The sequence below is a fragment of the Triticum dicoccoides genome, chromosome 7B (genome assembly GCF_002162155.2).
Source record: "Triticum dicoccoides isolate Atlit2015 ecotype Zavitan chromosome 7B, WEW_v2.0, whole genome shotgun sequence".
Lineage (NCBI taxonomy): Eukaryota > Viridiplantae > Streptophyta > Magnoliopsida > Poales > Poaceae > Triticum > Triticum dicoccoides.
The window spans coordinates 730,443,756-730,455,594 of record NC_041393.1 but is presented as its reverse complement, the minus strand read 5'-3'; the positions used below and the strand labels follow the sequence as shown (position 1 = coordinate 730,455,594).

At 44.7% G+C, this 11,839-nt stretch overlaps 2 protein-coding genes and 1 pseudogene across 3 annotated transcripts; 1 reads left to right on the top strand and 2 right to left on the bottom strand.

Annotated features, from left to right (window-relative positions):
- The first annotated feature begins 774 nt into the window (after positions 1 to 774).
- Positions 775 to 6,141, top strand: LOC119335359 (putative disease resistance protein RGA1). 2 transcript variants are annotated; one of them, XM_037607493.1, is made up of 2 exons: positions 775 to 5,427; positions 5,924 to 6,141. In XM_037607493.1, exon 1 carries the CDS (start codon positions 1,447 to 1,449, stop codon positions 3,307 to 3,309), a length of 1,863 nt encoding a protein of 620 aa, XP_037463390.1. In that variant the 5' UTR covers positions 775 to 1,446; the 3' UTR covers positions 3,310 to 5,427; positions 5,924 to 6,141. The 2 variants fall into 2 exon arrangements, with proteins under 2 accessions (XP_037463390.1, XP_037463388.1); XM_037607491.1 differs by having other exon boundaries at positions 794 to 5,427.
- Positions 6,142 to 7,102: 961 nt separating this feature from the next.
- On the bottom strand, positions 7,103 to 9,955 carry LOC119339578 (annotated as a pseudogene).
- On the bottom strand, positions 9,620 to 11,833 carry LOC119335360 (putative disease resistance protein RGA1). The gene is made up of 2 exons (XM_037607494.1): positions 11,701 to 11,833; positions 9,620 to 11,532 (listed from the first exon to the last, which is right to left on the bottom strand). The coding sequence occupies exon 2, from the start codon at positions 10,884 to 10,886 to the stop codon at positions 10,161 to 10,163; it is 726 nt and encodes a 241-aa protein (XP_037463391.1). The 5' UTR covers positions 10,887 to 11,532; positions 11,701 to 11,833; the 3' UTR covers positions 9,620 to 10,160.
- Positions 11,834 to 11,839: the final 6 nt, after the last annotated feature.

Genomic DNA, 11,839 nt, shown 5'->3' with positions numbered 1-11,839 from the left:
AATGTGGAGACCACAATTTAAACTTTGTCTCCCTGCATCACTTAAATTTGAACTGAGGGAGTAAATATTTGGCTGTTACATTTAACATGTGTATATAACAGAAAAATATTTTAAAAATACTTTGGTATGATAGCGTTTTTCATGACAAGTTTGAGAAAACTACTTTTGGTGTGTTTTCCATGACGATCCAGAAAGTAAACAGGTTTTATATTTTTTTAAATACTATGATATGATGCTTTGAAATTTTGGCATGCAAGTTTACTCTTTGTGCACTGTTTAGACGTGATTTTCTTCTCTCTTTTTTGGCTGAGATCTAGTCAGATATTCAGATGCTTTGAAATTTGGCACGCACCTCGCACACTCAGTAATATTTCTGCAACAAAAGATTCCGAATTTTTTAAATTATTCAGTATTATTTTTGAATTTACTATTCACCGGTGTAGCCCAGATGGATATATGTATAACACTGTTGCTAAATCTCAGTTGACTGAGACTTTAGTTATGTCCTCGATACTATATTTGTGAGATCCATGCATTCAGATTTGTGAAAAGAATTCATTTTGCTTTCTTTACGTGTTATATCACTTGACTAAGACTTGGTTAGATCTCAATCGAAGGTGACCTAATCACAAAAGTATAAACTAATACTCCCATCATCTTGTAATATAAGACTATTTTTATGCTTGCATAGTGTCAAAGTAAATTACAATATGGGACGGAGGGAGTAAAAGCATATGGTTGTGCACATTACAACTTCAGTCGGCAGCACAACTGTCCCGATTGGCACTACAATTATGGAATTACAAAGCAGCTTTACAAAAGTCAACAGCCGCTGGGTGCCGGAGGGAGGGAGGGGATCAGACGAGGAGTTGACCAGGTGCGCATCAGACGGCGGAGCGGCGAGGGTGAGCGCGCCGCCGGGGAGCTGCCAGGTCCGGTGGGTGCCGCCGTGCCGGAGGGGATCGGACGAGGAGCTTAGCGCTGAGCGGGTGGCGCATCGGGCGGTTGAGAGGTCTCGGCGGCGTGGCGATGCAGTGAGGCTGAGCCGGTGCCTCCCTGATCGAAGCCTCCTCCGACTACGGCCGCCGCCGCCGCCGCCACCTCCAGGCTGCGCCGCCCGCCCGCCCGCCGGCATCTCCACCGAGCGTCACCCGCGCCGCCCGCCGCCGGCATCTCGTCCGGAATTTCCCCGATCTGAAGCGGAGCTCGGCTCGCACGCCATCTCTGCGATTGGACTGGGCCGTTCCTTCCCCGGCCGCCCGCACCGGTTCATCCACGAGCGCCGCCAGCTCCTCTGACTCCGGCACCCATCGCCACCTCAAGGCTGCGCCGTTCGTCCGCCAGCATCTACCCCGAGCAGAGAAGCGCCCATATCGTCCGCCCGCTGCGCGTGCTCGCCACTGCAGTCTCTCCTTCACCGGCCGTGGATCCCCCAATAACCCAGCCATGGCCTCCGCCGCCGCGGTTTTCGCAGGCAAAGCCATTGCAACGTCAATCATCACCAATATTGTCAGCAAGGCCTTTGACTATCTCAAGGACAGCCACAAAGCCGGAGGGCTCAAGAGCGCCAGAGAGAGGCTAGAGAGGCTGCTTCCACAGATCCAGGTCGTCTTTGACGCTGTTGACACGGAGGAAATCAGGGATCGGAGCAACGCGCTGGATGCATGGCTGTGGCAGCTCAGAGATGCCGTGGAGGAAGCCGAAGACGCCGTCGACGAGCTCGAGTACCACAGGCTCGAGGAGAAGGAGATGAAAAGGCAAGATAATAGCAAGGTGCGCCGCTCTGTCAGTAAGTACAAGCGCAAGGTCATCCAAGGGTTCAATCGTGCATTCAACACAGGGTCACTAGAGAGGCTGAGAAATTCAGTCACGACCCTAGATGATGTCGCGGCCGGCGTAGAGCGTTTCTTGCAGGTTCTCAACCACTTGAACAACGATAAGATGAAGAAACATAAACAGGATGTGGAGTTCAGAAACTCGCGCCAGACAAGCTCGCTGCCTCGCGGCCTTCTGCTTGGCAGAGAGGAAGAGAGGAAGATTATATTCCAGCGGTTGACCAAGCATGAAAGTGGCGCCGGCGATAATATTGCCGTGTTTTCACTAGTTGGTATAGGTGGAATAGGGAAGACGTCACTCGCTCAAGATGTATGCAATGCTAGAGATGTCAAAGACCGCTTCGATTTCGTCATCTGGGTTTGTGTTTCTCACGATTTCGACATTCAGGCACTAACAAGAAAGATCCTTGAGGACATGACCGGAAGAGAGGCACCCATGGTTAGTCTAAATGCACTCCAGAAAGAACTCAAGGAGAGGTTGAGTTCCAAGACCTTTCTCCTTGTACTGGATGATGTATGGAATGATGAGAGGTATCAGGATTGGGTGAATTTTTTATGTCCATTGAGATGTGGGAAGAAAGGAAGCAAGATCCTGCTGACAACCCGAATGCAGTTGGTAGCTGATGTTGCTGCAAGAGCGGTGCAGGGGGAAAGAACACTACAGGTGGAATGCCACTCTCTAACATTGTCTGGCTTGGAAGAAACTGACCTCCTGCTTCTTTTGAACAGCCATGCATTTTTCGGTGTTAATCCTGATGATTATAGGAACCTACAACAGATCAGCAAGAAAATGGTAAGCAAACTCAGTGGTTCTCCATTGGCAGCAAAAGTTCTTGGTGGATTGTTGAACGGCAACAAGGATAGTAACACGTGGAACAGAATTTTGGACTCGGGCGTTCATAATGCACAACAGGGCAGTGAGGGGATTATGACGGTGTTGAGGCTAAGTTATCAACATTTAGCAACACATTTGCAGGTGTGTTTCAGGTATTGCAGCTTATTTCACAAAGGCTATGAGTTCACAAAGAAAGAATTGGTGTACTTGTGGATGGGTTCAGGACTGATCCAGCCATCGGTGGATGACACGATACAGCCAGAGGATATTGGAATGGAGTATTTAGACACATTATCTAGAAAGTCCTTTGACATCAAATCAGAGCCTCATGATAGTCGCACTATAAAATGCTGTTTATATGATGAATATTCCGAAGAGAGATTTGTTATGCATGATCTCTTGCATGAGTTGGCCCGGTCTGTGTCAGCAAGTGAATGCACAAGAGTGGACTTAAATTTCTCTGGTTGCATTCCGAAGACTGTCCGTCATATATGCATTGACATGATAAACCCTACTATTGTTGAACAGATCTCCCACGCAAAGAGACTGCGTACGCTTCTTATGCATTTTGAAGACCGACACGAGGCAGACCAAGTGCGCATGCTCAGTGAAGTGTTGGGTGTGGCCAGAAGCTTATGAGTGTTATCCATAATAACAAACTCACCGTGTAAGCTTCCTGATTCGGTGGGTAGTTTAATGCACCTTCGCTATTTGTCTCTTAAGTGGGGCCGGAAAAAAGTGACGCATTGCTGTTGGTTTCCCAAGCCTGTGTACAAGCTTTATCACTTACAAGTACTGAAGTTCGATGATCACCAACAAACGGCTCCTCAGAAAAGAGAAATGGACAGAGTGTGCAACCTAGTTAATTTACGTCATCTACAACTATCTCAAGGAATAATACCAACGATTCCTTGTGTAGGAAAGCTTACTTCTCTCCATGAGCTGTATGGTTTCTGCATCAAACAAGAAGGTGGTTACACTATTGGTGAACTAAAGAATCTGACAAACATCCGGCATTTATATGTTTCTGGTCTTGACAAGGTAAACAGTGCAGAAGAAGCTGCTGAAGCTATGTTGGGCCAGAAAAAGTGTCTGTCAGCTGTAACATTAAGTTGGTCTCCAGGCTCTTCAAATTCATGCACGCAAAGCCAAGCTGAGTTGGTTCTCGACAAACTTGAACCACACCATAATTCCAATAAATTGAAGATTGAAGGATATCCTGGTTCTCGATCCCCATGTTGGCTGCAAAATCCCACTCTCATTAATTTGACATATGTTCACATACGTGATTGTAAAAGATTGGAGAGTCTTCCACCTCTTGGGCAGTTACATTCTCTACAGTATCTTTACATAATTAACATGGAATCAGTAAAGGGTGTGGATTCCTCATTTTATGGAAGTGAAAATCCTTGTGGATTGCACTATCTGAAGGTGCTAGAGATTGAAAGCATGCCGAAATGCCTGGAATGGGTTGGATTGGAGGGTAAGAATGTATTCCCTAGGCTTGAGATGCTGAAAGTGCGTGACTGTGAGGCGCTGAGAACATTGCCGAGTGTACCTACCAGTATTCGCCATGTTGAAATCCATAATGCTGGTTTGTTGGCCATGCCAACATTTTTTGGGGGTTCCGAGACAAGCTCGTCACCATCATTGGATCTGGCTCTCTCTAAGCTCATGATTTCCCACTGCCGAAGTTTAGAAACTCTATGGCAGGGGTGTTCTCTATCTGCACTCGTGGAATTGTCCATCCAACAATGCGCAAGCTTGTCATGTCTACCGGAGGATTCATTTTGTTCACTTGCCTCCCTGGAAACCTTTGAAGTAGTGAAGTGCCCAAATTTGGTGACAGGAGAAATCAGGTTGCCCCCTACCGTGAGAACCATCATTTTCGGATTGTGCGGTGAAGCTGAACAACCACTAGTTCATTCAATGAAAGGTCTTAATTCGTTGGCAATGTTATTTTTAGATGGTTGTGCACTGTCAGTTTTCCCTTCAGAAGTGTTTGCATGTTTGCCAGGGTTAACTAATATGGTGTTTGGTAATTGTGCAATTACATCTCTTCCCTTGGCTGAAGCCTTTGCAAGATTGACAAATCTTGAAAACTTGTCCATATGGGATTGCCAAGAGCTAGTTTCAATCAGTGGGATCCATGGGAGTCCATCACTAATGTCACTGCAAATCCAGGGATGCAAAAAGATCACCGCAGATCTATCCGCTGAGAGGGTGGATGACCCTGCTAATTTGTCTAGCCTGACTGAGCTTGATATTGACAATCCGTCACTCTTGCTAAGTGAGCCATTACGAAGCATCTCGTGTGTCAAGAAACTTATAATTGCTGGTGGTCCTGAACTGAGACACTTACCTGAGGAGTGGTTACTGCAAAATGAGGCACTTAAAGAACTAGTAGTGTCTGATGCTTCTCATCTGATATGCCTGCCCCCACAAGTAGCACGACTGAGCTCTATTGAATCCTTCGATATATCCAATGCGAAGTTGATACAGAGTTTGCCTGACATGCCTGCTTCTCTGAGGACTCTACGAATAAACAATTGCCATTCTGAGCTCAAACAGCGATGCCAAAAGAATAAGGGACTTGATTGGGTTAAGATTGCACATATCTGTAATGTAGATATTATCTAAGAGGTGCCAAAAGGTTATGATGCATGAGCTAAACACATGCCAGTATATCCTGCCTTCCATGGTGTTTCTGTAAATAGCCATGTGCCTGTGTCCACTCTCCAAAGGTTGCACTATTTGGTATGTCTAAACTTCTGGTTCTTGTATTTTTATTTTAACATGATCTGCCAAAACCTAGGAGCTTTAATATGATCTGCCAACACCTAGTCGCACTTCTGTAAAAAAAATTAAAAATCAGCACACCTGGGAGTGCATAGTTTTTATTAATAAATGTTAAGATAGTGCCAACGGGCAAATGTACAGGTATTTTTTCTAAAAGGAGGGAAGGAAGTCTCCGTATTGCATTGTCTTACTATCATATTCAGGCTGACGATGCATCAACCATATCACAATGTGGTGTTTGGTTCTCTGGTCTCACCAACTTCTCTTTTTTTTGAGGGAGGTCTCACCAACTATGTTTGTACTGAGTAGTGAACCATCGTATTATTTGTTTTTCTTTAAAGTTGCAAAGTAAATGATTTAATTGCAATTGTATGGCAGCGCTTTTCTTGTTAAACATTTGTTTTTCTTCTATCTAGCTGAATGAACTGGAGAAATAATCCAATGACCTTATCAGGTGCTTCCGGCATTGAATCTGCGGCTTATGGAACATGAAAGTGACCCAGACGTTGATCAGCTACCGTTGGTAGATTACTTTTAACAGTGCAATTGTAATTTGTTAACAGAAATATGTTCTGATGGGGATTATTCTGCACCCACATGGTATAATCCTCAACAGTGTAATGTTCTAAATATATATCTGGTAATTTTTTTCCCTGAGATTCCAGCATGCAACCCTTTCCAGTTTTCTTCAGTGAAATACTTGAATCTGAAGCAAGTTGCATGTTAGTGCATATCTGTGTGGCAGTTTACTAGCTACTGCTGGAGATAATATATTCATGAGAAGCTTAATTAGTTAATCAAGTAACTCAACACATCTCCTGCTGCTCTCTTCATTTGTTTGGTACGAACATCTGTACATACCCTATTACTGCTATGCTCATGAGGAGATGGATGCGTTCTACCTAAGTACGTACATATATATTTCTGGTCACTTGTCTGTAGCATGCATTTCTGGTCACTTGTCTGAAGTATGCAGGGAATGGCACATAAAAAAACTCTGCGTACCAAAGAGGATTTTTGCATTCAGCTTCAGCACAAACATCTCAAACGGCAACACAGTTCATCAGCTGTTCTCCTGAAACAAACAAAAGCAGAGCATCAGGTGTGTAATAAACAGAATCAAATGCATAAGATGGTAAATAAACAAAGGATTATGTATGCACAAGTCAAGGATGGATCCGGATGAACGTCGTATCTCGAGAAACTGAAATCTTGTATCTCTAGCTTAGATTGTACTGAAAATTAAAGATTAAAAAATCGATCAAAAGGTGCACGCCCCGCCCCGCCCCGCTCCATTTTCATTGAGAATGAAACGCATAGTAACAGGCGTCAAAAGGCTCCAGGTAGATACATATCGCTGCTAAGGCAGCCAAGGAAACACTGCAAGAAACTGAAGAAAATAACAGAGCAGCCTAATTCTTCAGTGAACAGTCTTCAACAGCTGCCTGACCACCGCGACAGGGTCTGTGGCACAAGTTCTTTTCTTCCCAGCAGCATTGGGGCTTCCAGATGTGCCAGAGAACCTGTAAACCAGGCCACATGCATCACCCCAAAAAATATGTCATTCCTCTGTTTCCACACCATTGCAGCGGTCACAGCGCTTTTCCCGTACAATCGACAGGCAAGCCATATCTTCAAAATCAGCACCTGTGTCTCTATGCACAATCTGGGATAACCCCCTCATAAAATCTGGTGCAGAGTATAAGGGGGAATCAACAGCTTCATAAATAACACTGCCGATATATGCAGTTGATGAAATACTGACTCTAAATGGTGCTACTCTGTTTATACAGGTCCATAGATAGACCTGGAAAACCACAACAGAATTTCGACAAAAAGAAACTGACAGTGCCCAGGGCAAAATAGCTTGCCGGAAAGGAAATACAATGACATGAACGGAGGTAAACAGAGGTGGGAAAATACATGTACATATTTTTCAAACAACATCTTTTTCTGGGAACAGAATGAAATGGTTGATCCTTTGATGGCCAATAGTGTTAGAAGCACTTTCTGATTACGGATCTTAGAGTTCAGCATGGCAACAACTTCTTGTGGGCGTCTCACCAGAGAATAGCTCCACCCCCAAGTGATCTCTCTTCCCCATATGTATGTGCTGGAAGAATTCTGCAAACAATTCCACCAGCTTAATTCTCTTTGCAAGAAATAAGAAGACCAATCAAAGGGTTCCGGCGGCGTAGACATATTTCTACATCACAAACCTTTGGAATAACTTCGATATTGGTATTCTCATCCTGAGATACAGTTTATAGCTCTCTAATCTCTACGGATGGCGCATTTCCATGTCTTTGGTTTGAGCAGGATAGGGATAGGCCTTGGTTTATCTGCACAGGTTAATAATGCAAAAACTTACACTTAAGAGGAAATCAATAAACTAAGAAATGACCCATTTAGGTTTGAAGAACATTTAATTTGCTTTATTTTTCTATCATACTACTAGTGATGCTATTATAGTTATCCAGCTAGCACAATTAGCTCACTAGTAAGGAGTAACAAAGAAATGGCTGCATGCTTACTTCCGTAATAATGAGCATCGACGTGTTCCTCCTGGATGGTGCCCAGCCGTTGCTGCAGGCTTCTAGGGAGCGTCTTTATAACAGTGCAGTTCATAATGTAGAGACATTGGAGATATGAGTATGCTTGTGGCCAATCCGGTAGGGATAACAGGTTATTGCAACTCCAAAGATAGAGGCACTCCAATAATGGGAGCTCTCCTGAGCTAGATTCAAGAGATGTCAACCCACTGCAACTATCAATGTCTAGAGCCTTCAGGGACGAGGGAAGATGGAGGACCCCTGTTAAGCCATGACACTCGACTAATTTCAATTTTTCCAAATTCTCCGCCCAATGTCCAGATGATGATGGTGATGATGACACCTCTGCTATACTAGATGGCCCTTGATGAATCGACGATGCTGACTGTCCCTGCAGCAGCCTCCTGCCGGACATAGACTCAAGCTTCTTGCAATACATAATTTCCATTACCCTGAGAGATGCAGGGACATTGAAGACCTCAACCAAACTTTCACATTTCCTTATCACTAGTAACTCTAGATGTGGAAGGAGGTGACTCTTTTCTGATGATGTTGATGGCTCAGTAGAAGCTTGTGCATATCCAGTCAGATTCTCACATTGGTGAATCACACGCTTCCTCAAGGATACCAATCCTTCAAACTCCTTTTCTGGCCAGTGCAGGAGTGCATGGCACCTCCAAACTGACAAATCTTGCAGGTGTACGAAACATGAACACAGCTCTGTTATACCTGGCTTAAAGTTTTGTAGCACCAAAACTGTCAGATGAAAATCATGATCATTCCATTTTCCCCTGCCATCCAGAACTTCCCTCAAATCATGATGTTTCTGTACTGTCCACAAGGCTATGCAGTTCAACATTGGTCAATGAAGTCATATGCCTGGCTACCCACTGAAACAACTGTACATCACGTCCTTCCATCTTTAATACACTGAGCTTTGGTGATTTAACTCTAGTTGTCAACTCTGGACATCTCTCAATACGAGTGATCTGGAGGTTTGGGAAGGTCGGTTGCCCTGGCAATGCTGTCAACTTTTCACACTGACTAATGCGCAACTTCTCAAGCCGAGGAAACATCACCACTTCTCCTTGCGTTCCATTATCTATTTCCCACCATCTCTCAAAGCAGACAAGCTCTTGCAACGTAAGCTCCTTCAGATTTGGAAACGCAAAGGATGTGTTAATGTCACCGCTAAAGAACCATTGCAGTTTGTTACAATGAGAAATATGGATCACAACAATGTTTTGAAACATAGCTGTCCATGTTGGAAAGGTGGTGCCTCCATAGGTGTGTATCCTTATAGCATGCAGCCCATCATGAGGTTTAAGTTCCTCGAGCACTTTTGCATCATCCCGACTGCTAGGTTCATGAACAACGTTATCCGATCCAATAGTCCATTTTAATGTCAGTTCTGTTACTTCCTTCTTCATCACGAGGTTTGCAGCTTTTGCAGCTTCTTCTGTCACGTTCTCTAGATGATGTAATTCTAGTTGACCACCGAGGATTAAATTCCCGAGCTCTCCAACATTGCTGCAATTAGAGCCACTACCTGCTACAAAACATGTAAGTGTCTGTAGGGATGTGAGTTTTCTTAGGTCTCTAGGCAGTGGCGGAGCTTAGTGGAGACCAACAGGGGCCATGGCCCCCCCTTAATTGTTGCATCCATTGTAGAACAAGCTACATCATGAGCCTAATTAGTGTTTAAACTACAAATTAGCCCCTCCTTCCCTATTAACTTGGTTCCTTTTGACTAATGGCCCCCTCTTGAATTATTCTCAAGCTCCGCCACTGTCTCTAGGCATGCCTTTCAGCTCTGGACAACCATGAGTGTAAAGGTGGCGGAGGGCAGCCATATACTTCATTTGTCTTGGAAGTTCACAAAGAGATACACAGCCAGAGAGGTTCAACGTTTGCAGGTTGTATAGAATGCTCATATCTTCAGGAAGTGTTTTTATTAAACTTCTTGAGAGATCTAGGTACCTCAGGTGATGCAGATGTTTTGGTTTCAGCGGAAATGATCCCAATAAACGGAGCTGTAACGCTTGCAAGGAGCTGTATTTTGCCAAATGATGCAATGATCTGCTCATAAAGCTATCACACAGAAGTGTTTGGATGGCTGGAGAACTGTTCTTGAGAGAACTATTCAATTTTCTTCCTGGTTCCCTGCATGACAAAAATAAATTTTCTTCCTGGTTCCCTGCATGACAAAAATAAATGTCGAGCCGTGTCTGGAAGCCACTCACTCTGACTTGGTTCCTCAGTTAAGACAACATATCTAATCTTGCCTGGGTCCTCAGTTGCCAAGGCACATTCCTTCTCCATTACAGACAGTGCAACATCATGCATAAGATCATGGATTTTACATGTAGTACTGACATAACACGCCCCGTCCTGTTCAATTTCACCGATTGTGGTCTCGACTTGTTTCACATCCTGAAAGAATGACCTTGAGACTAGTTCATTGAAAATCTGTTTGCCAATGTTTTCAAGATGAACTTGCTTTTCTTGGATAATAAAGCCATGTGCAATCCATAGTTGGATCAGCTTGTCCACATTAATCTCGTAATCTTTGGGAAATATGGCACAAAAAGCAAAGCATTGCTTCATTTGTGGCGGCAAGTCATTGTAACTGAGCTTGAGTATCGGTAAGATTCCAGACTCCACGGTGCAAATGTTGCTTCTGCTTGATACATCTTTCCATTCTTCTTCATTGGTCTTGTTACGCAGTACAGAGCCCAGAGCCATTGCAGCTAAAGGAGAGCCAGCACATCGCTCCACAATCTCATCAACCATATTCATCAAAACGGCTGGCCTTTCCTCTCCCTTCTTCAAACAACTGAACGACATTGTCTCGATAATTTCCATTTTTCTCGAGAGCTGCTTCAACTATACTTTTAGCCAGAGAATCCACATCAAAGTTGTCAGAGACACACACCCATAGCAGCAAATTGAAATGCTTCTGAATTTCAGTGTCATTGTAGACAAGTTGAGCTAACGTGGTCTTTCCCAGACCACCCATTCCAACGATGGGAACAACTGTGAGATCTGCATTGTTAGCTTGACCAACCAGTATATCAACAAGCTTCTTCCTATCTTTTGCTCTCGATCGGCTGGTGATTTTCTCCGGATCAAAGATATCATGATCCTTCTGCCGCCACTGGCTGTACGCCCGCAGTGGTTGCTGATGCTTGACCACCACCGTCGCCGCCATTGCAGCGCCTCGCAAGATGGAGAGGAGAACAATGGTGTGAGCAAAAATGTGTTTGTTTGCTTGTGAGGAGCGTGGAAGGAAACAATGCCAGTATATGTGGGAGCAAGTAACGGAAGCAAGCAATTTTTCCCTTCACCTGTGGCTTGAGCGCTGTTCATCTTGTGAGCAGAGGTACCCAAGTACAGAGAGCATACAGAGAGCAATGATGGCCTCAGCTGAGAAAGATGGTGGGGCTTCTTGAATGGCTTCTCGGATCGGACGCGCATAGGACGAAGTGTTCTTCCCCAAATCTGACCACCACTGTCGCCGCCATTATTAGAACTTTGCAGAGTAGAGTACGCCCTGCTCTAGGACCAATCTGGCGCATACGACGAATCTAGCAGCTTTGTTTCAAACGCAATAATGGTCTGGGCTGGGCAGGATGTGCTTGATTGCTCGTGAGGAAAATGGAAGCAAGAAGACGCTTACTGTTCTTGATTGCTCGTGAGGAAAATGGACGCACGCACATGTGGATCTGGATGCGCTTTGCTTTGTCTCCAGGATGCTCGCACACTCCCTCTACTCACCGCGGCCTTCTCCCCTTGGCGCTCCGCCGCCGGCCTCGAAC

Coding starts and splice junctions, on each gene's coding strand:
- LOC119335359 (XM_037607491.1), top strand. CDS start 3,367: ATGCACCTTCGCTATTTGTCTCTTAAGTGGGGCCGGAAAAAAGTGACG.
- LOC119335360 (XM_037607494.1), bottom strand. CDS start 10,886: ATGGAAATTATCGAGACAATGTCGTTCAGTTGTTTGAAGAAGGGAGAG.